The 25,498-nt window shown below is 44.2% G+C and overlaps 1 protein-coding gene across 2 annotated transcripts in view; it reads left to right on the top strand.

Annotated features, from left to right (window-relative positions):
* Positions 1-268: 268 nt before the first annotated feature.
* Positions 269-25,498, top strand: part of PHF12 (PHD finger protein 12) — a 148,843-nt gene continuing 123,613 nt past the window's right edge. Inside the window, exons 1-2 of one of the 2 annotated variants that reach the window (XR_012241764.1) lie at positions 269-846; positions 5,991-6,172. Coding sequence is in view for 1 of the 2 variants with exons in the window: in XM_073616800.1 (XP_073472901.1) it covers positions 793-846; positions 5,991-6,172 (236 nt within the window). In the remaining variant the exon portion in view is untranslated. The remainder of the gene's footprint in view (positions 847-5,990; positions 6,173-25,498) is intronic. The other variant, XM_073616800.1, reaches the window with a different exon arrangement.

The raw sequence follows: 25,498 nt of genomic DNA, 5'->3' as shown, positions 1-25,498 counted from the left end.
CACTGCGCATGTTCTCCATATGTCACGTACCTAGACACACCCCCTTTCTGTGTTTAGCGCTCTTCGTCTAATGGGCATGCGTAAACTCTACGTCACGAGGCTACAATGTCTGCCCAGGATCCTTAGCGATTGTCCTGTGCGGGTTCACTCCGGAGCTTAGAGCGCCTGCGCAATGAGTTTTACGTCAGCACCTCTGCCTTGTTTCCAGGGCTCTGTCGCGAAATCAGGAGCAACTAGACAGACTGCGCAGGCTTGAACCCCGTGACGTCGCCCGTCTAGCACTTGTCTCCTCCCCTCCTGTGTAGCGGCTGTGCGTCTTCTCCTGCTACTTTGAATTACGCATGCGCACAAGGTTGTCTCCCGCGCAGTCACTTTGCGCCAAGTGCGCGGCCGCTGCTGGGGGAGGGGAGACGCACGTAAGCAGCCGCGGAAGGAGGGAAAGCCCGGGACGTTCCGGTGGCCTGTCACCGCCTCCTGGAGCCCGTGACCCCCTTTCCCCTGGAATAAGTAGGCCCGACATGGCCGGAGCTCCTGTGTTTCCTGCAGAGCGGAGGAAGAACCGGCGGCTCGTCGGCTAGGCCTTCCATAGGCCTCGCCACATCCCCGGAGTGGAGATCTTCTCCCCCCTCACCTCTCTACACCGCTTCCAACCGACGTGTTCCTGTCAGCTGTGGAGAGCCTGAGGCCGCAGGCCTGCCTGTTTCCCGTTACTTGTCCGCCCGATATCTGCGGGGAGCCCGCTGTCTTCTCTTCACCCCGACATTCCTGGCCTTCCATATACACCAAGCCGCCATGGAGACCAAGACCATCGTCTACGACCTGGACACGTCTGGGGGCCTCATGGAGGTGAGCGGCCGGATCTGTCAGATATCACTCACCGTGCACGAGCGTCACAGCCGGGCCTGCGGGGCGAGGGAGGGCCCGATCACTGTGCACACTCCATATACAGACTACCTCCTACACTGTGCACACTCTGTATACAGACTACCTCCTACACTGTGCACACTCTATAGACAGACTACCTCCTACACTGTGCACACTTCATATACAGACTACCTCCTACACTGTGCACACTCTATAGACAGACTACCTCCTACACTGTGCACACTTCATATACAGACTACCTCCTACACTGTGCACACTTCATATACAGACTACCTCCTACACTGTGCACACTCTGTATACAGACTACCTCCTACACTGTGCACACTCTATAGACAGACTACCTCCTACACTGTGCACACTCCATATACAGACTACCTCCTACACTGTGCACACTCCATATACAGACTACCTCCTACACTGTGCACACTCTATATACAGACTACCCCCTACACTGTGCACACTCTATAGACAGACTACCTCCTACACTGTGCACACTCCATATACAGACTACCTCCTACACTGTGCACACTCCATATACAGACTACCTCCTACACTGTGCACACTCCATATACAGACTACCTCCTACACTGTGCACACTCTATATACAGACTACCCCCTACACTGTGCACACTCTATAGACAGACTACCCCCTACACTGTGCACACTGTATAGACAGACTACCTCCTACACTGTGCACACTTCATATACAGACTACCTCCTACACTGTGCACACTCTATATACAGACTACCTCCTACACTGTGCACACTTCATATACAGACTACCTCCTACACTGTGCACACTCTATATACAGACTACCTCCTACACTGTGCACACTCTATATACAGACTACCTCCTACACTGTGCACACTCTATAGACAGACTACCTCCTACACTGTGTGCACACTCTATATACAGACTACCCCCTACACTGTGCACACTCCATATACAGACTACCTCCTACACTGTGCACACTCTATAGACAGACTACCTCCTACACTGTGCACACTCTATAGACAGACTACCTCCTACACTGTGCACACTCTATAGACAGACTACCTCCTACACTGTGCACACTCTATAGACAGACTACCCCCTACACTGTGCACACTCTATATACAGACTACCCCCTACACTGTGCACACTCTGTATACAGACTACCTCCTACACTGTGCACACTCTGTATACAGACTACCTCCTACACTGTGCACACTCTGTATACAGACTACCTCCTACACTGTGCACACTCTGTATACAGACTACCTCCTACACTGTGCACACTCTGTATACAGACTACCTCCTACACTGTGCACACTCCATAGACAGACTACCTCCTACACTGTGCACACTCCATATACAGACTACCTCCTACACTGTGCACACTCTGTATACAGACTACCTCCTACACTGTGCACACTCTCTAGACAGACTACCTCCTACACTGTGCACACTTCATATACAGGCTACCTCCTACACTGTGCACACTCTATAGACAGACTACCCCCTACACTGTGCACACTCTATAGACAGACTACCTCCTACACTGTGCACACTTCATATACAGACTACCTCCTACACTGTGCACACTTCATATACAGACTACCTCCTACACTGTGCACACTTCATATACAGACTACCTCCTACACTGTGCACACTCCATATACAGACTACCTCCTACACTGTGCACACTCCATATACAGACTACCTCCTACACTGTGCACACTTCATATACAGACTACCCCCTACACTGTGCACACTTCGTATACAGACTACCCCCTACACTGTGCACACTTCGTATACAGACTACCCCCTACACTGTGCACACTCCGTATACAGACTATCCCCCCTGCACCGTGCACACTCCGTATACAGACTATCCCCCCTGCACCGTGCACACTCCGTATACAGACTATCCCCCCTGCACCGTGCACACTCCGTATACAGACTATCCCCCCTGCACCGTGCACACTCCGTATACAGACTATCCCCCCTGCACCGTGCACACTCCGTATACAGACTATCCCCCCTGCACCGTGCACACTCCGTATACAGACTATCCCCCCCCCCCCCCCCCCCAAAAAAAAAAAATCACTGCACACCATATACAGCCTACCCCAATCTCTGTGCTCACATAGCCTGACCGCCACCCCCAGTGTACAGCCCATCTGGAGGGGGAAGTGTACTGGACTATCACACCATACAGAAGGGGACGGTGTATACTAGACTACTCCATGTGTACTGTCTTCAGGAGGGGGATATGTACCAAACAATCCCCCAATACACAGCCTTCAGAAAGGGGGGCACGCTGCATCCTCACCCCATTCACAGCCTTCAGTAGGAGGTACAGTTTTCAGAAGGGGGTGGATACTGGACTATTATACTATGTAAAGCCTTTGGAAAGGGGATGTGCATCAAACAATTCCCCTTTACAAAGCCTTCAGGAAAAGTGGTGTATACCACACCATGACCCAATTTACAGCTTTTAGGAAGGATGGTATATACCACGCCATCACCCCATTTACAGCCTTCAGGAGGAGGAGTTGTATACCACATTACCCTATGTACAACCTTCAAGAGGGGGTAAGGTATATACCACACCAACACCTCATTTGCAGCTTTCAGCAGGGAGGTATATACCACACCATCACCCTATGTACAGGCTTCAGGGTGGAGGGAGATAACACAGCATCACCCCACATACAGCCTTCAGGTGGGAGGTATATATCATACCATCACTTCATGTGCAGCCTTCACGAAGAGTATATACTGGACCCCACATTGACAAATCTATATCACACGGTTTACAGGCACATTTCCGTCATCTGCGAGTTTTAGAAAGTCTGTCCATAATCCCTTGCTTACTTATAAGGATTAATATGGCATACCTAAGATTTTTTTTTTACACAATGTTTGCAGTAAAAATCTTATAACATCAATATTGAAAAAGAAATGCAGTGTAAAAGGCGCCCTTGCATTGGTGGGAAGGAGATCAATCACTGTTACTCATTACATGAGGAACGCCAAGCAATCTCAGGAGGAGCCCTAGCTCAGAAAAGCTGTCCTAGACACAGGAGTTGAATATCTGCTCTGGCCTATGCAGCTGAAGTAAGCGACGACCTTCAGATGTGGCGCACATCCCTGGGAAAATATGCAAAAGGAAATTCGTTGTTGGATTTTACTTTTATTTTGTCCAGTGCTGTTTTGCCCAAAGTTAATTTACACTAGAAATTTCTTTCTTCCTCCCAACTCATTCATAGCCGTAAACTCCCATAAACCACACTTGGGGAATGCTCGTGGAGAAACCTGTTGACATGTTAAAGTCCAAATTGCTGTCTGCTTTTTGTCTGTTGCCAGCTATATTAAATTATTATTATTATTAATCAAATTGATGGCTGACTTCTTATTGCCAGCTGTATTCGTTTATAGGATTTAAAAAAAAATCAACAGTTTGCATTGTAAAGGGAGTTACAGTACAATTAGAGGGTTAGGACACTGCTCTTGAGAGATTATAATCTATAAAAGGGGAGGTTCAGGTGACACAAAAGGTTATAGCTGTGGGATGAGCTGATGGAGAAAGTGCAGTTGTTTTAGGTGGAGGCTGGGATAGGCTTCCCTGAAGATATGAGTTTTCAAGGATTGCCTAGAGGCGGATAGAGTTGGAGTATGGAGTTCCAGAGCATGGGGGGAGGTGACAAGGAAACTGGAGAGCAGGAGGCCTTGGAAGTAAAGGAGAGGGCAGTGATTGAGATGAGGTATCTACAACTTCACATGCCGCCTTGTTAAAGTACATGTAAACCCTAGTTGGCTAAAGCATTGTGCATTATAAACCCTTTTAAAAATATTTTTCACTTTGTCTTTGTTGCATATCAACATTGCTGATCTCCTGCAACCACTTCCTGTATACATGCATGTTATCCAGCAACTGCTGCACATCATTTCTCAGATCGGTTTTTCCTGGCGGTGACAACAATAGAACACGTCTGCACAATGAATATTGGCACAGCTGCTTTTAATCTCCACCGGGAGCTTATGTAGCAGGGTAACAACATATGAGAGCAGTTGGGAGTCGGGGACAGAACTTTCACTACATAGCAGGAAGTTCCTGCACAAAGATCTTTATGGCAGGATCACCTTGTATTTTAATGAAAGCTTCAGATTAAAACAATTTGGCTTCTGAGTTTTTAGTGGTTGGGTTTATATACTTAAATCTTAGGCCTTATTGTTTCATTGGGAGCAGAGTGCTGAAGGTTCCTCACCATTTACATGGTAGTGTTTAACCCCTTCCCTCTTAGCTAGGTTAATAGAGGGAGCCACCCTGCTTCGCTGACTCATATGTATCTTCCTTGTCTCCTTTAAGTATGTTCACTCTACAGAGTTGTAGATGAGAAGTATATGTGCCTGAGATCTCAAAGAGCTGACAAAATAGTGCTTTTGCTTCTGTATGTATGTATATCCGCTTTTACTGTGTCTCCAGGGCATCAAGAGCCAGCTTGCTTTTGTATGGTTGGTTGTTTTGCTTTTCATGACTTTAAGCCGACAGCATTGTGTACACTCCTATTTCTGTGTGTACTGATCCAGTAGGGACAGGCCCCTCTGCTCAGCCCTGACACATGCTTACACACTGCAACAAATCCTTTACATGTCAACTGTGTTTGCACTGATGCTAGATGGAATTAGAATGTTAATGCAAATCCTAGTGGCAAGATTGCTAATGTGTACGAAACATTTTTGAGCCATTTTTGTTAAGTGATACTTGTTTTCCTGTCTGTTAGCAGTGCCAAGTGTTGCCAGATTACACTGGTTCCTGCATTGTGCATACATTTATCTACCTGTTGTAGTAGGGTGGCAGTTATCATCATTGGTGACTAAGCACATTTTTACTGGCCAGGATTGTAAAATTATAGTTGCTGGAAACCCTCAAATATTTAATTTCTAAATTTTATGCAGTCTTATGCTCCCTGGTTCCTTTAAAACCATGTGTGTTCATTGTGTACTTAGCAGGGGTTTCTAAATTCATTTACTCCTCCCTGTTGTAAGAGTATCCCTGACATTCTTGGCCTTTAACTTGTTCTCTTTTTTTTTTTTTTTTTTTTTTTTTTTAAACTAGCAAATTCAAGCTCTTTTGGCACCCCCAAAAAGTGAAGATGGAGAAAAGAAAAGCAGGAGGCCAGAAAAAGAACCCAGGAGAAGCGGAAGAGCCACAAACCACGACAGCTGTGATAGTTGCAAGGAAGGAGGTGACCTCCTTTGCTGTGATCACTGCCCTGCAGCCTTCCACCTCCAGTGCTGGTAAGAGAGAGGCATAGGATGGCTTATTCCCTTGATTGCTTTTGTTTTCTTTGTCATGTTTATATCTGTTTAGCCTATGCTGCGTGATTGGATTGCTTGGATTTTTTTTTTTAACAGTATGTTTAGTGGCTGTTGATCCTTTTTAGTAACTAATCCTTTGGATGCATTCGATCAAGTTACTGATTGCTTGGGTGGTTGAACATTCCTGTCTGATCAATGCCAGTGTTGTCTGTGAAATGATCTGATGTTGAAAGATGGCCTGGGAATGTAGAGCCATTGTGCCTTTTTAGAAGCAGTTCCACTTCTGGTATTTGCAGCTTAGTTTGTTTTTGGGAAATTGGTGGCTTCTTAGTTTTGTCTGTACAAACGTTGAAAAATGTGTGCTGCTGTTGAAAATGAAGTTGAAAACCTCATTTCCCCTTCATTTTAACTTGGGCAGCTTGAAATTGCCATGAAAGAATAATAATAATCTTCTTTGTAATGTATTCTTTAAAATATGGCATTTCTTTTGTCTGCTGTCTGAGGGCTTTTCTTCTCCCATTTGACTTTCTTTGTTTTCTATACCATATATTTGCAGTCAGCAGATTTGACATCCACTGCCACTAGGTGTCCCCTATGCTTCTATGTCTCGCTCAGAAATGCTTTTCTCCTATATAAACTTTGAGGTCTGTGCTCGCAAAAATGCAGACCTTGTTTTATTCTTTAGAGCCAGTCACGTTCGGTTTAGAGTAGAATTGTAGCATTTCACACGTATGCTTATCGGCAACAACAGAAGGGTCTGCTCAGAAACTGCTCAAACTACAGATCTAGTTACCCTGGGAGAAAATATAATTAGACTTGAATAATTCTCATTGTAAAATGAGTTCAGGAGCACTGGGAAGGTTGCCAACTTTGTTATTCAAGGACAACCTATATATTTGGATGAATACTCTTGCATTTAGGAAATCTTCAGGCCCATTCTGTAAAATAAAGAATTGTAAGGCCCCTTTGACAATCTTTAACTAAAATAAATGTGTATTTGTAAGCGTGTGTTTATACGCGTAATGCATTTTATATAGGTAAAGTCCCTTTCACATGTGCGGATCCATATTCAGACAGCCGCTTGCTCAGCAAGGATCACTCCGTTGATCCCCGATGAGCCGGCGGATGACAAGTCCGTCTCTACACACTGTGCAGAAATGGACCTGTCAGATCTACTCTATGGGGGGATCGGATGAAAACGGACTGCCTCTCCGCTTTCATCCGATCCGCCGGACGAATGGAAAATAGGGTTTCCATCTGTATGGATTTAGCGGATCGGATGTCAGCGGACATGCCACCATAGAGATGTTTAGAGCGACTGTTCAGGTCCGCCTGAAAAAACTGACAGGTGGATCTGAAAGGGCCCTTAAGATGTGGGTTTTTTGCACACACTTGTGTATGCTCTTTTCCAAGGGCAGAGCAGCTCCAGCTTTTTGTGTACAGCTGCTTGCCATAATGTAGTAGGGTTCATTTTCTAAAGGAGTAGAAACTATTCACCTCAATTTTAATGTTTACTGAGGTTAGAAAACAAAGTAAATCTGTGCTTACACATGTAAAATGGTAGTAAAGTGAATTTGTTTTTACCTACAGGTAAGCCTACAATAAGGCTTACCTGTAGATACTGTAAATATCTCCTAAATGTACATTCTTTAATAGATATTTACTTGTGTAGCTGCCGGTGATATGCGTTTTGAAGGAACGGCATACCCATGCCATTCCTTTAGAGCCCTCTGCCATAAACGGTGATGTCATCACAGCTGGGCCATTCAAGCAGCCACAGCCTACAAACCCGGAAGGAGGACCAGGTGAAGGATTGGTTGTAAGGCAAGTTTCACAATTATAATGTACTAGTATGCGATGCATTGGAGCTCCGCTTTACTTTTCGAGTTTACTAGCACTTCAAACATTTACATGAACAATTTTTTTTTTTTTTTAATGTGAACACGGCTTCTCCTTATTTACCAAGCTACGGGAACTTTCACTTTGCTAATTGAACACCCTCTATTTTTTTAACTCCTATTTTATACATTTTGTACTTGTTTTATCACCTAATCCATTGTTCATAGTTTTTAAGTGTACCTGTCCTTAAGCCTAGTACACACTAGAAGGCTGAATGGGGAAAAAAACTGACAGCTCCGGAAGGACCACTGTACTAACTATGCGATGTTGGTACAGCGATCTCCTGTACTGTTCTATTGTGTTCTGACAGAGGCCGATTGGCAGACCTTTTTCCGTCATGCCCCATCGACAGTAGCCAGCCGCATAGCTGGCTTCTGTGTGACTGGCTTCAGTTCGCATGGGCCGAATGTCGGCCGGTTTCTGTGGAACCGGCCGATGCTGTGTACTAGGCTCTGTAGTGTCTAAACTACTGATGTAGTGAAAGGTGCCAGTGTATGCCTACAGGCACTATCTTGCCTTTGTAATAGCCCCCCCTCCCTAAACCACATTGCCATTGCTCCTTTCACTTCTCTCACCTGCTACAGCCGACAATAAATTCCCAAGTGCAGCCTGGTGTTGGAAGCTAAAGGAAATTGGCACGTCAGTGCCTCCTTTTTATGTAACCGTGCTTGAGCCTAGGGATAGGCGGTTAGACCCAGGCATTATCACAGGGGTTGGGGATTATGTGCTTTTCCATACCTGGAAATGCTGGGTCTTGTCACTGGTTGCAGCAGTGAGGAAGCTCTAGCAAAGTGAGTTGTAATTGAATCAGGGGGGCATTTTGCAACAACATTGTCACTTTGCACTGAATGGGTAAATGTATCTAAACCCAAAGACAAAAATGTAATATATTGCAGCTTCTGGAGCTCACACTTGGGGCTCTTTCACACTATGTACTGTGGCTAGTGTTTTCCACAGCAGATAAACGCCAATAAGGCCCCTTTCACACTGAGGCGGTTTGCAGGCGGTATTGCGCTAAAAATACCGCCTGCAAACCGCCCCTAAACAGCCTCCGCTGTTTGTTCAGTGTGAAAGCCCGAGGGCTTTCACACTGAAGCGGTGCGTTGGCAGGACGGTGAAAAAAGTCCTGCAAACTGCTTCTTTGGAGCGGTGAAGGAGCGGTGTATTCACCGCTCCTAAACCGCTCCTGCCCATTGAAATCAATTGGACAGCGCGGCAATACCGCGGCTATAGCCGCGCTGTACGAGTGATTTTAACCCTTTTTTGGCCACCAGCTACAAGAACGACGGTACAGCAGCGCTAAAAATAGCGCTGTTGTACCGCCGACGCCCCCACCGCCCCAGTGTGAAAGGGGCCTAACTGCAAGGTCACATAGAAAGCTATTTTCTTTGTGCTCTGTTCACACTACAATGCTAATGTGATGTGTGTTGCAAAAAAATGCAGACATATACAGTGGTACCTCATGCCATCCTGTTGCTTTTGTGAAGACTTGAATAAAGTGATGCAGTGTGTGATTCAGCTCCCTACTGGACCTCACACAGACACCTGCCTGCACGGTATAATGCTGCATTTTACCTTGCAAGCTGGTGTTGAGCCCTTCAAAATGGTGTACCTCTTTTAACCGAAAAATAAAATCTGTTCTACTGCTCCCAGCCTAGGTCAGATGGTTTCTGAAAATGATCAATTCCGCAGTAACATTTGGTAGCCAGTGCACACTAGTGTGTTGTTTTTTTTTTTTTTTTTTTTTTTCTTTCTCCTGCGTCTTCTGTCACGATGCAATTCTCTGTGGCTCTCATTCAAATCAATGCAACATGTGTGTTTTTTTTTTTTTGTTTTTTTTTTTTAAAGGTGCAGAATGGTGCATTTTTAGCCCCATAGACTTTAAAGCGCTAGTAAGCTTTTATTATACACTTGTACCTAAGCTTATAATAAGGCTTACCTGTAGGCACCGTGACTATCTTCTAAACTTGCAGCGTTTAGAAGATATTCACATCAGCTGCAGCCAATGACATCAATGGCACATACATAGTAGCTCTATATTCAGGCATACTGGGTGTGGCGTGAATGCACAGAGCGCTGTGCTGCAATCCTGACTCGTGGGAGTGAGGCCATTGCAGCCTAGCCATTCAAACTGCCGTAGAGTGTGAGCCCAAAAGGACCGGGGAAGCCGTTGGAACCAGCATGAAACATCTGACGTCACTCAAAAAAGAAGAATGTGATTGGTCGGGTAAGTATGTTTCTTCTTACCAGAGGTGTCGGGGACAGCCCACCAGCACAAGCGTGACTGCAGCTGCAGCACTGACTAAATGTGAGCTGCTAATATTAGGGCTGGAGAAAAGATCGATTTGAATCTTGAATTGAGTTGAGAGGTCAAATCGATTCAAAATTTAAGCAAATCGATATTTTTTAGATTTTTTTTTTTTTTTTCCCACCAGGACCGGCGCTGACACCGTGCCGGCAGGAGTTTCTGAGGCGAGGCCTAGTCCGCGAGGCATCCGGCCTCGCCTAAACTCCTGCCCGCAGCTCCTCAGGACTGGCGCGGTGTCCAAAAGAAAAAAAAAAATTGGAATCGAGGGTTTTGGTTTTTTTTTTTTTTTTTTTGTTTTTTTTTTTTTGTTTAAAAATCGCAGAGATATATATATATATATATATATATATATATATATATATATATATATATATATATATATATATATATATATATATATATATATATATATATATATATATATATATATATATATATATATATATATATATTTTTTTTTTATTATTTATTTATTTATTTATTTTTTTTAGAAAATCGCCCCGCTCTAGTAGCTGCTATACTATGTTTTTTTGTTTTTTAGAATCAGCAAATGCTTTGTAATCTTTCAATCAAGTGAGAGATTAATTGAGAGTCTGAATCAATCTCTCTCCTTTATTCTAAGCAAAAAAATTGTGATTCTCATTTTGGCCAGAATTGTGCAGCTCTAGAACACATGGAAAAACACATGTACATGCCTTTTTGGTAGTGTTTTGTGCAACAAAAAGTACATGAAGCGTGGAAAATGTGCTACAAAAATGCTCTTGATTATGTAAACAAAAGGAGAGAGGATAAAACCAGGTCCTACTGTATACATAACCAGGTGATAGGGAAAAAATTATAATATACCCTTAGAGTATTTACCAAAATCTGGTAATGTTGCTATAGCCAAAAAAAAAGATCCAGGCATACAATAGAAAAAAGTCGACCTCTGTATTGCTACAGGGATCAAAAAAAGTGGCTACTTTAGGCAACAATGAGTCAACACCAGAGTATGTATATAAAAATATGAATGTATTTATTGATTAAAATGCTGCTTCAACACATATTAAATGCATCCACATGCAAGGCGTAAGCTCATGCACGTAATGTGCACCACCAGGTGCTACAATAGAGCACTACCTTGGTGGTCACTGTGGTTAGTGAATACTTATCAAACAGAAAGGCAAGGTCACATGAATCTAAACAAACAAAAAGACAAGGGACACACACATAACACAACCACAGATACAGACAGTCCGGACGCCGGCTATCCACTCCAGTGAAACTGAATACACTCACCACGAGGTGGACTCCATTACCATCCAAAGGATAGGCAATAGGTATGGGGGTCAATCCCCATAAGTGTACCCAAGCAGGGGTGTACTCAGTCACTGTGAGTGCTCCCTCTTGGATGGCATATAACCCTGGATGGCAATGATTAATTGGGGCCAAGTGAACATGTATAGCAAAATAGTTGATGCTGTCGCCTGTGTGTGGCTGGGTTTAAAGCATTATCCCCAGCCTGGAAGTTCAAAAGGCTGTCATCAGAATCCCACTAAACGTACAGCACATAGCAACTAATAAATGCAGTGGCCTCTTGATCCGCCAAACCATTTGTACAGTCATATAGGGCAGTCCAATCCCACAACAAGGGTGTCTGTTAAAACATCAATTGCTTTATAGCCATATGATACACATGTTTCAGGGGCATGAGAAGCCCTTAATGCTGGCCTGAGTAGTAACAGCAGGTGTTAGTGGTTAGGTATCTGCAGGTAGAAGTAACAGGTGAAGGATGAAGAGGGTATAGAAGCAAATTTAACGTTACCACCTAGCCGGTCAGCGTGGATGGATCTCCATATTCAAGCCTTGTTGCACACCACCGCACATTTAGTGTTGTCCTATGCACTTGCGTGTGCTGGTGCTCTCTCCGCTCGTCACCGTATGGTCCTTGGGGGCACGCGGAACTTGTTAGGTTATTGTTCGCCGTGGCCTTTGTGGAGCAGTAGGGCTATAGGACCGGTAGGGGTGCTTGTCTTTCTCCGCTTTTCCCTGGCTTCCGTCTCCTTCACCGTGACAGTAAACGATGGGGGAGTGGGCGTGTCGTCCGGCCGGCGTCACATGACCGCTGTGACGTCAACGCGTTTCGCTTAACCAATCAGCGTAGCTTCATCTGGACTCTTGATTATGTAGCCGAACTAGTGTGAACCTAGGCTAAACAATGAGATAAGAAAAAAAAAAATATTGCTCCTTGTACATGAATGATTCCAAACTATATACATACAAGTGTGTTTTTAATATGAACACACATTGATAAGGTTTATACTACTTTGAATTCTGTACATGTGTATCCGAAAACCCAAAGCTAAAATTTACTAGTTCCCTGATTTTGTTACTACCAAGTCACTGCTTCAGACCACAAATCCAGTTTGGAGTTTTGACTTTCCTTTGTCAATTAGAAACGTTGCAATATGCAGACAAAGTGCAGCCTCCACATCTCTCCTAGTATAGGTTGTCTTGAGCTTCATTGAAGTGTGTTTTCAGTAATGACTGCCCTTTTTCAGATGAACTTGGATTTTGTATATGCAGTGCTGCAGGTTTTAGGAGTAAAGGGAGGTGACACAGACAGGAAACCATTTGTACAGTTTACATAACATGCCATTGGTATGGTAGAAAGTACAATTTGCAGGCTGTAATTTAGGAAACTGCTGCATCTTCTGTTTTCCTGTTCTGCAGACAGATGCAATTGATATTGTTCATGTTATGCATTGCATAAAACAGTATTTTTTTTTTTTTTTTTTTTTTTTTTTCAGGGGTTTTTGGTATGTTTTGAGATGATCAGAGAATGTTTAATATGCTAAAGAATAAGTTCACCTTTTAAAAAAATAAAATTAATGCACATATTTTTTTTTTAATTACATTGCACCAGCGATCAGCAGATCACTGGTGCCATGCAGGTCCCTGCACATCTGTCAGAGTATCTGTGTACCCATAGGGCAGTCAGACAGGAAGAATCAATTACCTACCACGGCACTTATTGAGAACTACAAGCTGACAGCTGAAAAGGATGTCTGGGCTTATAGTTAATTGTACACAAAGCTGTGTGAATGGGTGCAGCGGCCGTGTGGGTGGAGCCCCGCACGGCCGCCCTGATTTCAAAATGACAGCTAGTACAGGGAACTTCTGAACCCCATACTATTTTCACAGGGAGTGCTTGGATTGGGCACCGGCTGCAGCTTTGGGAACATGTTACACCCTAATAACGGATGAAACCTGTAACGTTCCCAAAGGTGAACTTATCCTTTAATGTTTGTTCTTGCGTCCTGCTTTCAAAATCATGTTAGAAGTCTGGAATGGCTTGTGTGCGGTTGTGGGAAGAATTTGGATGGCGCACCAGGACAAAATTGGCATGGCGACCCGAGGCCTGGGGTTTGTCGAGTCCTGCTTTAAAGTGTGTCTGTAGGCATAGCTATGATTTTGTTTTGGATAGTGTGGGGAAGGATTAGAGCCCCTGTCAGGTTTTACTGCTGTTCTGTGGACAATGTTTTACCAGACAGATCGGGAGTAAGCATCTGCAACAGGGAAGCAGGCGTTGAAAGCGGACAGGGGTTCTAGCCAAGGATTCCACATTTTCTGGGTCTAGGTCTAGCTTTCCCACACCTTTTTAAAAGGTTTTACTTCTGTCTGTTTTGCTGTGGTAGATTTTTCTTCGTTCGTTGCCTGGTGAAAAAGTTGTTCCCGGGACAGTGAGTGAGGGAAGCCCCAGACAGCAGTAAAAATTGACAATGAATTCTAATCCTTCCCCTTTACGGTTTTGGTTATGGATGTATTTAAATTTTATACAATTATTGGGCTAGCCATGGTCAGCTTGGATAATCTGTTTTAAGGCTAGAACAGAAAAATACCCTGTGCTGCAAGGGTCAGATGCTTGTTGTTTCTCCCCCCTCTCACTAAACTGCATCGAATGATGCGTGTGGCCAAATTGCATTAACAATTGGGATGATCTTAAAGGGACCAGGAGGGCATTATGCACAGAGTTCAAGGGTGGGCTGTGTACAGAGTGCAGTGTTGAGTGCACTGAATAGATTTCAGGGTTTTAGGGGTTTGCTATGCACAGCGTGCAAGAATCGGCTTTTACAGGCCATTCACATCTGCCTTCCACCCCTCCCCCTGGGTGCAAGGGCCACATGAAATGGCCCTGGCCTTTTGTTGGAAACATGTAGTGGAAGAGGCTCTATTACCACCCTATTCCTAGGAAAGTGTGACTTATTGGAGAGAGCTGCATATTGGTGCAATTAACGAAGCTGAATTCTTTCAATATTACAGCAGGGAAACCGTTTTGTGGCCATGTCTGCATACAGTCTTAAAGGTCTTCAAGCTCTCTTCTCAAACTGAACAGCACATTGTTGCTTAAGAAACGGCACTAGACATTCAGGGGAATTCAAGACAGCCCTAATGGCACTTTTTCCCGTAAGAACTCCCTCGGCCTAATTCAGGCAAGCATTTGCACCAGCGCCTCTAACAATACCAACACATGCATCAAATTCAGGTAGTACTTTTTACGAGCACTTTAAGAATCTCGCTTTTGGCAGCAAAAAAAGTAAAGAATTACAGCCAACTCTCAGATTGAAAACTGGGATTTGTCGAGCCCTGACATAACCGCCTGGGCCCCCGCCATCCCACGCTGCATTGCTCTCTTCCATTTCCCGGCCCCTCTCTTCTGCCCCATAGAGCGGAGCTCAGTCCAGTGTCCTGGAACCTCCTCCATCCCTCTCCATGTAGAGTCCAGGTGGAGCCCTCCAGTGCACACTTCTGCCAGGCAAAGAACTTCCTTGAACCCTGCACAGCCCTATGAATGCCAGCTCCCTGGAGGACACCGCAGGCTCGTCTCCCATCACACAGCAATTTCTCACCCACCCCACCCAGAGAGCCCATGGAGTGGAGGATGCCTCCTGCACTTATCGCCTTGTGTATACTACTCCTACTAGAGGGTGGCTGGGCAGGCATGCACGAGTGTTCGGAGGGCGGCTGGCAGCAGCGCTGTGTGAGTTCATCAATGCCGCCTTTAAAATGACTGGTGGCCACCAATACATGCGGCTCCCTGCTGAAGGAGTACTGTGCAGACCTGAGTCACCAAGTCCTGCCACCTGTGTGACAGATAGCCCCACCTCCAGCACTGCTCCAACTTCCCTACCAAATAAAGCAACCAGGTGGACTGGACACGACGTGGTGGCAGAGCCAGACCATGCTGGCCATCAACTTCACCCTGCACGTCTGAGAGTGACAAATCCCCACCTACCTGTACACAGGGGCCCCTATCTCCACCATACCCCAACCCCATACGACACCACATCCCACCTCCTGTCCTACTGCCTCCCGCGTGGCTCCTAACTTTTAGCTACCTCCCTATCTAACGTTCTGGATTTAAGTAAATTCCAGCAGTTTTCAACACTGTAAAGGCTCTTCAGTACACAAGCCATGGCAGCATTTTAGCCCAAAACATTCACCCAGGTGCTGATCTGATTTGGTCATAACCCAAAAACCTTTAACTCCATGGATAATCGCTGTCTGGTACAGACATCCCACGCATTTCACACTATTGGTATCTTGTAAAAAAAAAAATCGTCCCTTGACTAGGATCTGCCCATTTATGTTGAATACTTTTGAAATCCAGGATATTTAATCTGTGCGTTTACTGCTCAGCTTGTCGTTTATATATGCGTGCCTTCTTTGTACAATACTAGGAGAGGTGCCCAGACCCCAGAAATCTTAAACCTTGAATTTATTTTGGGTTTAAGAATTATTTTTCTTTCCAGCGTTGGTCAGCACCCAAATATCATGCTATCTAAACATTTAACTTGCTGTATCTTTTTTTTGTTTTTGTTTTTGTTTTTTTTTTTTTTTTTTTTTTTTTGTTTCTGATGTCAATGAATCCTGCTGGGCGCCTCATTTTATGTTATTTGATCCAGTTGGAAATGAAGGCAAGGAAAATGTAAAGCTTTGCTTAAATGTCGACCTTTAGCAGCTATTCGCCAGCTGCTGCCTGGCTGGGTATGTTTAATGTGTTCCCTTGGTTACTAGGGAAACCATTTACCCTTATCTCTAATCTGCACCAGGCCTAGCACTGTCAGACAAAATTACCCAGCAGTATCATGGGTGAATTAGTATTCATAAAATCAAGGTGAGGGGGGGGGTTTATTTTATTTATTTATTTTTTTTTTTGCAACCCGGAAAAGCCTGACTGTTCAGTATTGCCTTTTCTTATAGTTCCATTTATTAGATGTATATGTGCTAATCTGTTATTTCAGCTGTGGTAAGAGCTGTGGTGAACCCTGTCACAATATACCCAAGGGAGGTCACTTTACTTCACTAGAACCTGTTTGTATTCTCCTACCTGCTGGTGGCTAATGTTTACAAGCAGCAAAGGGTATTGGTAAAAAATTAGTATCTTGGGTTCTATGCTCTCTGGGGGAGCGCCTCATCAGTGCACCAAGGATAACAGCGACTCTGGACTGGATCCAATTTTGGTCTGCTGAGCACATCTGGGCAGCCATGGAGGCAGTCTGTAATATTTTGACTGTTAAAAAAAACACACTTCTTTTATTTACCATTATACTTACCTAGGTAGATGCAGCATCAGACCGATGCGGTATCTGTCCCCGGCACCTCTGCACTGAGAACTGAGCCATCGAACTCGGTTCTCTCAGTTCCCTGAGCAGAGCTGCTGCCTGTCAGTCAGCAGCTCTCCCCTCTGCTTCTCCACGCTCATTGGACCGCTGAGCTGTGGAGTGGCCGTCTCAGTCTCTCAGCAGCTTGCTGAGATGGACATTAGTCCAGGAACCTGGCGGATCCAGGCTTTATTGTCGTGAAGACGCGGTGGCTGAACTGATTCCAGTAACTTCAATAAAGAACGCACTTCAGACCACTTTATGCTGAAAACTGGTCACAGGAGTGCAAAGTGGTTTGCACTCCTGTGACCCATAGGAGAAGCCCAGGCAAACAAACCCAGGCTGGACTTCTCCTTTTTTAAGGCAAAACTTTCCATACACTAAAATCTGAGTAACACAAGCTGGAATGGTGCATGTGGGCCGGGGAAAGTTAGGCTTTTTTCACATATATGCAAATCGGTTGCTTGTAAACCACATCCGATTCGCATATGTGAACTGGCAGTCATTTCAAAGCAGCCGGTTCACACGTGCAGAGCAGCCACAGTGCGGTTTTAGAGTCCTGTGTGATTTCAGGTCAAAATTTGCACCTGAACTGGTGAAAGAACTGCACCGGACTCCAGCGCTGAAACCGTGCCTGCATATATTTGAACCCAGCCTTAAACTGCTAACATCCAACCAGGGTTAAGCTCTGGTTGTCGCTTGTGTGTCCATAGACTTTAAATTGTATTCCAACAAACCCAGCCTTTAACCAGACACTCACAAACATATGTGTTTGTAACCTACAAATACTTGTGGTTCTGCTGGTATCCCAGGAGAAAAGTAGGCTATTGCCTGAAGGAGATCAGGAGTCCGGGCTAGGGGCCGAAGCCGCGACCTCGCCTAAAAACTCCTGCCTGCAGCTCCTCAGGACTAGCGCGGTGAAAAAAAAAAAATCTAAAAAAATCGATTTGCTTAAAGTTTGAATCGATTTGACCTCTCAACTTGATTCAAGATTTAAATAGATTTTTTTTCCCCAGCCCTAGGGACAAGGTGCTTTGGGGTGCCCCAAAGCACCCATCCCCGTCCCCCATGTTGAAGGCATGCGGCATGTCTGGTACGGTGCAGGAGGGGGACACTTGCTCGTCCCCACCCCCTTTCCTGACCTGCCGGGCTGCGTGCTCTAAGGCTCTGGTATGGATTTTGGGGGGGACCCCACGCTGTTATTTCAGCATGGGGGGGTTCCCCTTAAAATCCATGCCAGACCGAAGGGCCTGGTATGGTCTTGGAGGGGAAACCCATGACGTGTGTGTGTGTGTGTGTGTGGTGTTTTTATATATTTGGCGTGGACTTCCCCCTAAAGATTCATACCAGACAAAGTGCCTGGCATTGTTGGATCCCATCTGACTTCAATGAACGGGATGTCGGTCTTCAAGTGGCAGGGCAAAGTCGGATCCACAGTCATGCGACTGTCGTGTGGTACCAGTGAGAACACGCAGCCTAAGATGTTCTTTATATAACCAGTCAAGTTACTGGCCGGTTGCCTATTATTCTAGTTGCAAAATGTTCTTCCAGCCTTGTTTATCGCTTACTTTGTCAGCATTTTGTTGCCCTGTCCCAGCTTTGAGACGTTTTTGCTGCCATCAATTTCCAAATTGCCTTATTTTTTTTCTTAAAATGGTACATTTTTCTCAGTTTAAAGCGGAGTTCTGCCTAAAAAAAAAAAAAAAGTCAGCAGCTACAAATACTGCAGCTGATAACTTTTAAAATAAGGACACTTACCTGTCCAGGGGCACCCGTGATGTCCTCGTCCGAAGCCGACCTATCTCCTCGGCTCTGGGTGGAGGTGCCAGCATTGCAAGTAAGGGAATCGGGAAGTGAAGCCTTGCGGCTTCACAGCCTGGTTCCCTACTGCACTACGCATTCTTAGTGGTCCCCTGCAGCGATCTTTCGCCAGAAGTGGGAGCAAATGCCTGGATTAGACTAAAACGATGTAACCACAGTCCAAGGGGTAGGCGGGTGTAAACGGACTCAAGTCCTCTTACATCTTCCACCTATCCATAGGGCTATGTGCTTTCTTCTGTTCAGGTCTGCCTTAAAAACTGACAAACAGACCTGATCAGAGTGCCTGTGTAAAAGGGTCCTTTGAATACCTGATTTATAAAATAAGTGAACGGAGATCTGCTTTCAACATAATTGGATCATTGAATATCCACACAAACCACTCCAGGCTTTTATAGCTGAATCACACTTTTGTGTTGCAGTAAGCCATGCATTAGTGTAGCACATTGTGGTGCCATTCATTTTGAATTGAATGTATGATGCAGTGCCCCACAATTTTAATGCACTGTGTGTTGTTGTGTTCTGAGTGAAAAAAAAAAATTAAAAAGAATGCATGTACACTTGTACATTGCCATCCAAATTCAAAATTGCCCTAATGCAAGGGACATTCCTGTAGAGCACAAATTTTGCAGTTTGATTGGGCCCTTGTGCCAATTGTAAGGACCTTCGATCAGAGGCATCAGGTTACTCAAAGTATTATCAGAGCAGAATATTTGCTGTATTTTTCTATAGTTGGTGTCAGTAAACCCACAACAGTAAAATCAGTCTGTATATGCAGTAAAGCATGCTTGTTATACACACTGTGGAACCTAAGAGGTCAATCTTCTGCATTGTGTAAGGGCTGTTTGATCCTGTATGCACAGATCCTCCTTTTTTCCACTGACTCAGAACAGGTTTGGATAAGACAGTTACTGGAGTTGGGCTGCACATGCTCAGTTTTGTGTGTATTGCTACAGAGTGAGGGGTGTTTTTTTTTTTTTCTCTTTTGGGAGAATGACCCTGTGCTGATCACATGCAATCGGCACTGCTCAGTGCAGTATGATGACTACTTCTACAAGCTTTAACCAGAAGACTGAGTCACAAGAGTGCTGTATACTGCTGATGAGAAAATGTATTTAGCAGTTTATATTTACTAAAATTATTGCATTTCCATGTTCTGTGTACTGTGGGAGACTAGATGTAGTGAATGTGGTCCTGGGTTTAGTAACACTTTAATGTAAAAGTCCCACTAGTAAAAAAAAAAAAACAAAAAAAAAAAACAGCGGTTTCCCTTAAATTTTTTAAAATTTTATTTTGTCTGGGAAAACATGAAATATTTCTTCCTGCCAGCAGATGGCGAGTGTGTCTGGTCCTGTATTGTTTCAGATAGTTAGTGGTAAGTAAAGTGGATGTAAACCCGATTTCATGAAATTTGAGCTGGGCACATATATCTGCAGTTTTTTTACTTATCTCTCTTCAAAACACTATAGTCCCCTACGTGCCGATTCACACGGGGCGACTTGTCAGGCGACCTAGCCGCGTGACAAGTCGCCTCCCGTTCTGTACTACGGAACCGTTCTAATAGGAGCGACGTAAGTCGCTCCGACTTAGAAAAAAGCTCCTGTAGCATTTCTGGGGCGACTTCAGGCGACTTGCATTGACTTCTATACAGAAGTCGTTTTGCAAGTTGCCGCTGAAGTCGTGTGCAGGTCGCCTCGGTGAGGCAACCTGCAAGTCGTGCCGCCCCTGTGTTAACCGAGACTACCTGCTTAGTTCTGTTATCAGCCTGATAACTTCTGACAAGTTTTCAGTCAACTGAGATAAAAGCAGCCTGAATTTTGTGTTTGGGAGGATGCTATAAATAATTAGCAGAGAGCTAAACTATTCAAGGAACTGTTCTGAAAGCCTCTCCCTATGAGGAGAGGGGGTGTGTGCCTTTCCTCCAATCGGCTGTCTTGGCTGAATGCCCAGGCTTCACTGTTCTGAACAGGAAGAGAAAATCTAACAGCATCTGAACTTTCTAAAGAATATATAAAGCTGAAGACAGCAGATACACATGTAAAACTTATATAGGAACATTTGTTTTATACCTGTGCATCATCTGAGGCTCTTCACTTCACTGGGTATATGCGAGGGTTTACATCCACCTTAAGCCCCGGACCATTTGGCTGGCAAAAGACCAGAGCACTTTTTGCGATTCGGCACTGCGTTGCGTTGCTTTAACTGACAATTGCGCGGTCGTGCGACATGGCTCCCAAACAAGATTGACGTCCTTTTTTCCCCTACAAATAGAGCTTTCTTTTGGTGGTATTTGATCACCTCTGCAGTTTTTATTTTTTGCGCTAGAAACAAAAAAAAACGACAATTTTGAAAAAAAATAGTTTTTTACTTTTTGCTATAATATCCCCCAAAAAATATATGTAAAAAAAAACATTTTTTTTCCTCAGTTTAGGCCGATATGTATTCTTCTACGTATTTTTGGTAAAAAAAAAAAAAAATCACAAAATAGGGGTAGTTTTATGGCATTTTATTTATTTATTTTTTTTTTACTAGTAATGGCGACTATCCGCTTTTTTTTTTTTTTTTTTTTTCCATGACTGCGACATTATGACAGACGGATTGGACACTTTTGGCGCCATTTTGGGACCATTCACATTTATACAGCGATCAGTGCGATTAAAAATGCATTGATTACTGTGTAAATGTGACTGGCAGTGAAGGTGTTAACCACTAGGTGGCGCTGTAGGGGTTAAGTGTGTCTTAGGGAGTGATTCTAACTGGGGGGGGGGGGGGGGGGGCACGGGGCTGTGTGTGACATGACACTGATCACCGCTCCCGATTACAGGGAGCGGTGATCAGTGTCACTAGCCAGAATGGGGAAATGCTTGTTTACATCAGCATTTCCCTGTTCTTCCTCTCCGTTAGACGATCGTGGGTATCCCCACGGACATAGAGTCTGCGGGACCCTCGTTCACACTCGCGGAGCTCGCGGCAGTCGGTCGGCAAGCGGTTAGGAGCCCTTTCATACTGGAGCTTTGGGGGTGTCGGCGGTAAAGCTTTTTTTTGCGGCACTTTACCGTCGCTTTAGCTGCGCTTTTCGGCCGCTAGCAGGGTGCTTTTAACCCCTGCTAGCGGCCAAAAAAGGGTTAAAACCACCACTGCACATTGATTTCAATGGGCAGGGGCGCATTAGGAGTGGTGTATACACCACTTCTAAGGCACCTCAAAGATGCTGCTTGCAGGACTTTTTTGGACGTCCTGCCAGTGCACCGCTCCAGTGTGAAAGCCCTCGGGCTTTCACATTGGAGTGACAGGAGAGGCGCTATAGTGCCAGTAAAGCGCCTCAGTGTGAAAGGGGTCTAAGTTGTTAATGCAGACCAAATTACATGATGAATGAATGGTCCATTTAATGACTCCAAGGTGAAAAGTACCCCCCTTTTCCACACTGGACATTTTTGCAGCTGCTGTTTTTGGCTTTGGCTTTTTTTTTTGCAGTCAGTAAACTCCCCAGCATGTTATCCTATGTCGGGGATATGCAATTAGCGGACCTCCAGCTGTTGCAGAACTACAAGTCCCATAAGGCATAGCAAGACTCTGACAGCCACAAGCATGACACCCAGAGGCAGAGGCATGATGGGACTTGTAGTTTTGCAACAGCTGGAGGTCCGCTAATTACATATCCCCGTCCTATGTGTCCAAGCACACATAGGCTGTAATCAGTGTTTTTTGGCAGTAGCGTTTTCTGGCTGGAAAACCAATCCCCCCAGAACTATTGGGTTTTAAAAGTAGTTTTTCAACTGTAAAGATGCTCTAACTCTGATAAAAGCTGATAAACGCAGCTATTCGGCATTTATCACCGTTTTTGAGCCATAAGTATAGTTTTGCTAATAAAAAATAAATAAATGCTGCAGCTGAAAAACTCATTCTACATGTGCATGAGGCCTAAAATTTGGAAATCTATAAAGGCAAAATGTTTAGGGGTATAAACCTAAAAGGATCTAAAATTGATCCAAAGTACTTAAAAAAAATTTTAGTAGTAAATGCTTTTTTTGAGCTGACAGTGTAACTAGAGGAAAGGTGAGGTTGGATACAGGAAGAGGCATAGCATGTAATCGCCTACATTTTCCTAAAAAAAGAGCCTTTAACTATCACTTTAGGGCAGCCTTTTCCAACTGTTTTACCCTAGAGGAACCCATAAAGAAAACCTTTCAGCTGAAAAATGATTTTACCTACTGCTCAAGGTACATTGATCAGGTAGATGAAGAAAGTTTTTTATATAAGAGTAAGGCCTCTTTCACACTACCGTGACTTCGCCCTGATTTTACTGCAATTTCAGGGGATGCCTGTGTAAACTTGTGTCAACTCGCATCAAAGTCAGACCAAAGTAGTGCAGGGACTACTTTGAAGTTGGTGCGACTTAAAGTCGCACAGATATAAATGGTACTCATTGGAAATCATGGGGTACGACTTGTCATGTGACTTTGCAGTCCCAAGTCGCACAAGTGTGAAAGGGGCCTAAAGGACATGGTATATAACGAAAGTATCGAACATCCAAGGCTGATTGTTGTTGTGGGGGTTTTTTTTTTTTTTTGTTTTTTTTTTTACACCTTCTGTATATAGCTAAATAATTTTTGGGTAATTATCATAAACCTGAATAATAACCTAAAAGAAACCGTGAAAATGTTGATGTCCCTTGTTAGTAGTGGTTAGTGTAGATGTAAACCTCTTACACGGGTGGTCAGTGGGAGATCAGTTCACCACTGCTCATGGAATCTGTTGTGAACTCTGGAGGAGCCCTGATTGATAAAGCCCCATTCTGGAATAAAATCCTAGCAGGTTCCTTGGCAACATGTCCTATTCAACTGTTTTCAGTGCATATTAAACATTTTTTGTAAACGAGGAGGCATAATAGACCTCTGAAAAGTGTAAAAAAAAAAAAAAAAAAAAAAAAAAAAAACACTTGTGCAATGTTTGGATAATAGCGTCCCTTGAAGAAACCTCCTGCAAACAGAAATCACATACAGTAAAAATAGTAATTCAGAGTTGAGTTGCTTCATTTGCGTCTCAATATGCCTCAAGGCCGGTTAACACCAGACCGCAGTGTGGGAAAGGCGCATTCCGTGCATCTTTACCGCACTGCCCTTGCAATCTGCATTTGGGTGCCATTTGTTATTGGCACCACAAACTCGTATTGCAACACCATTATGGTACAGTACCATGTAGTTTGGTGCGGTACATTTTTAAAAGTAGTAGTGTGCATGTGAACTGGCCCTCGGCCTCTCAAGCACGCACACAATCGTAACCACCTTGCTCGGAAAACTACCAACAAAGAGGAAGAGGAGGTGCCTGGAGTATGATATGCCTTAAGAATAGCTTATTGAGAAATAATGCTGATGCACCTAAACTCCTTTAGACCACAGCTATCTGCAGGAAATCTTTCACCTTTTTAAGTGCAGATTTCTGGTGTTTAGCTGCTCTGATACGATCGTCCCTGTGAGTGTAGCCTAAGGGAGGGTTATAACCACTGTCGGTTTGTTTGTTTTTTTTTCCACCATCTTTGTTCCATTGGGTGGATTTTCTTTCACTTCCTGGAAGTGAAAAACTCTCAATGGGAGGGATTCTCTGGTGGTCCCTGGTGTAACTAGAACTAGTGTCCCCATTGTCTCTTTCTATTAGTGTTCTGGGGACTGTCTAAAATGTTCGGGGTTTTTCTTTTTACGGGGGGGTGTGGTTTTTTTTTTTTTTTTTTTTTTTTTTTTTCTCCATGTCACTACTGGCATTAAGGGTCACCATGACAAATGTAGAGGGTGAGTCTCCCGAAACAGGAGGACAGCGAAAAAAAAAAAAACTGGTGTTCTAATCCCTCCCCACTCTGTCCAGAACTTGGCAAAACAACGTTTGCCTCCTTACTTATACTTTTAACTAGCCTGTAAGATTTCATATAAGGCCAGTATACAAACAGCACTGTTTAGAGTACAGAAATTCATTAGAATATAGCAGGATGGGGATACATTACCTCCTAAGAAACACACATTATGTGTATAATAAACTGATCTATTACCCAAGAGATTTAGATTCATTGTATATATTGTTACTCAGAAGAGGGGGGTGGGGGGCTGGGGGAAATAAAAAAAAAAAAAAAAAAATTAAAAAAGGGGGGACCTGTGAGGGTAGATGTGAAGGAAACCATAAAGTAGGATTGATAAGTGGAGTTTGTGGTCAACACAGGTTCAACATGATCTTCTTAATCCTTCTGTGCATCTATCCAGGCTGACCAAATTTTATCAAAATTCAGACAATTTTCTTCCCTCATGGGTCAATTTGTAGAGGGAAAGGACCCTGCTAATAGTTGCTGCCAAGCGGAGAGAGTAAGGGAGGAGGTAGCAAGCTTCCAGTGAGTCAGGATTTTCCACCGTGCATAAAATGCTGCCTGAAAAATCAATATTTTAACATATCCTCCATCTCTAGACCATCAACATTCCCTAATAGCAACACCAGAGGTTCAAGTCCAATCTTAAGGTCACACTTCATTTAGAATCTCAACCAATGACTCCCAGTAGAGACGAAGGGAGGACAGGTCCACACCATTTGAAGAACAGTACCTTTAGAGCCGGTTCACACGGGGGCGACTTGTCAGGCGACCTAGCCGCCTGACAA

Source organism: Aquarana catesbeiana, linkage group LG02 (genome assembly GCF_042186555.1).
Source record: "Aquarana catesbeiana isolate 2022-GZ linkage group LG02, ASM4218655v1, whole genome shotgun sequence".
Taxonomy (NCBI): Eukaryota; Metazoa; Chordata; class Amphibia; order Anura; family Ranidae; genus Aquarana; species Aquarana catesbeiana.
The sequence above is the reverse complement of the archived record's forward strand: the minus strand, read 5'-3'. Positions and strand labels throughout refer to the sequence as shown.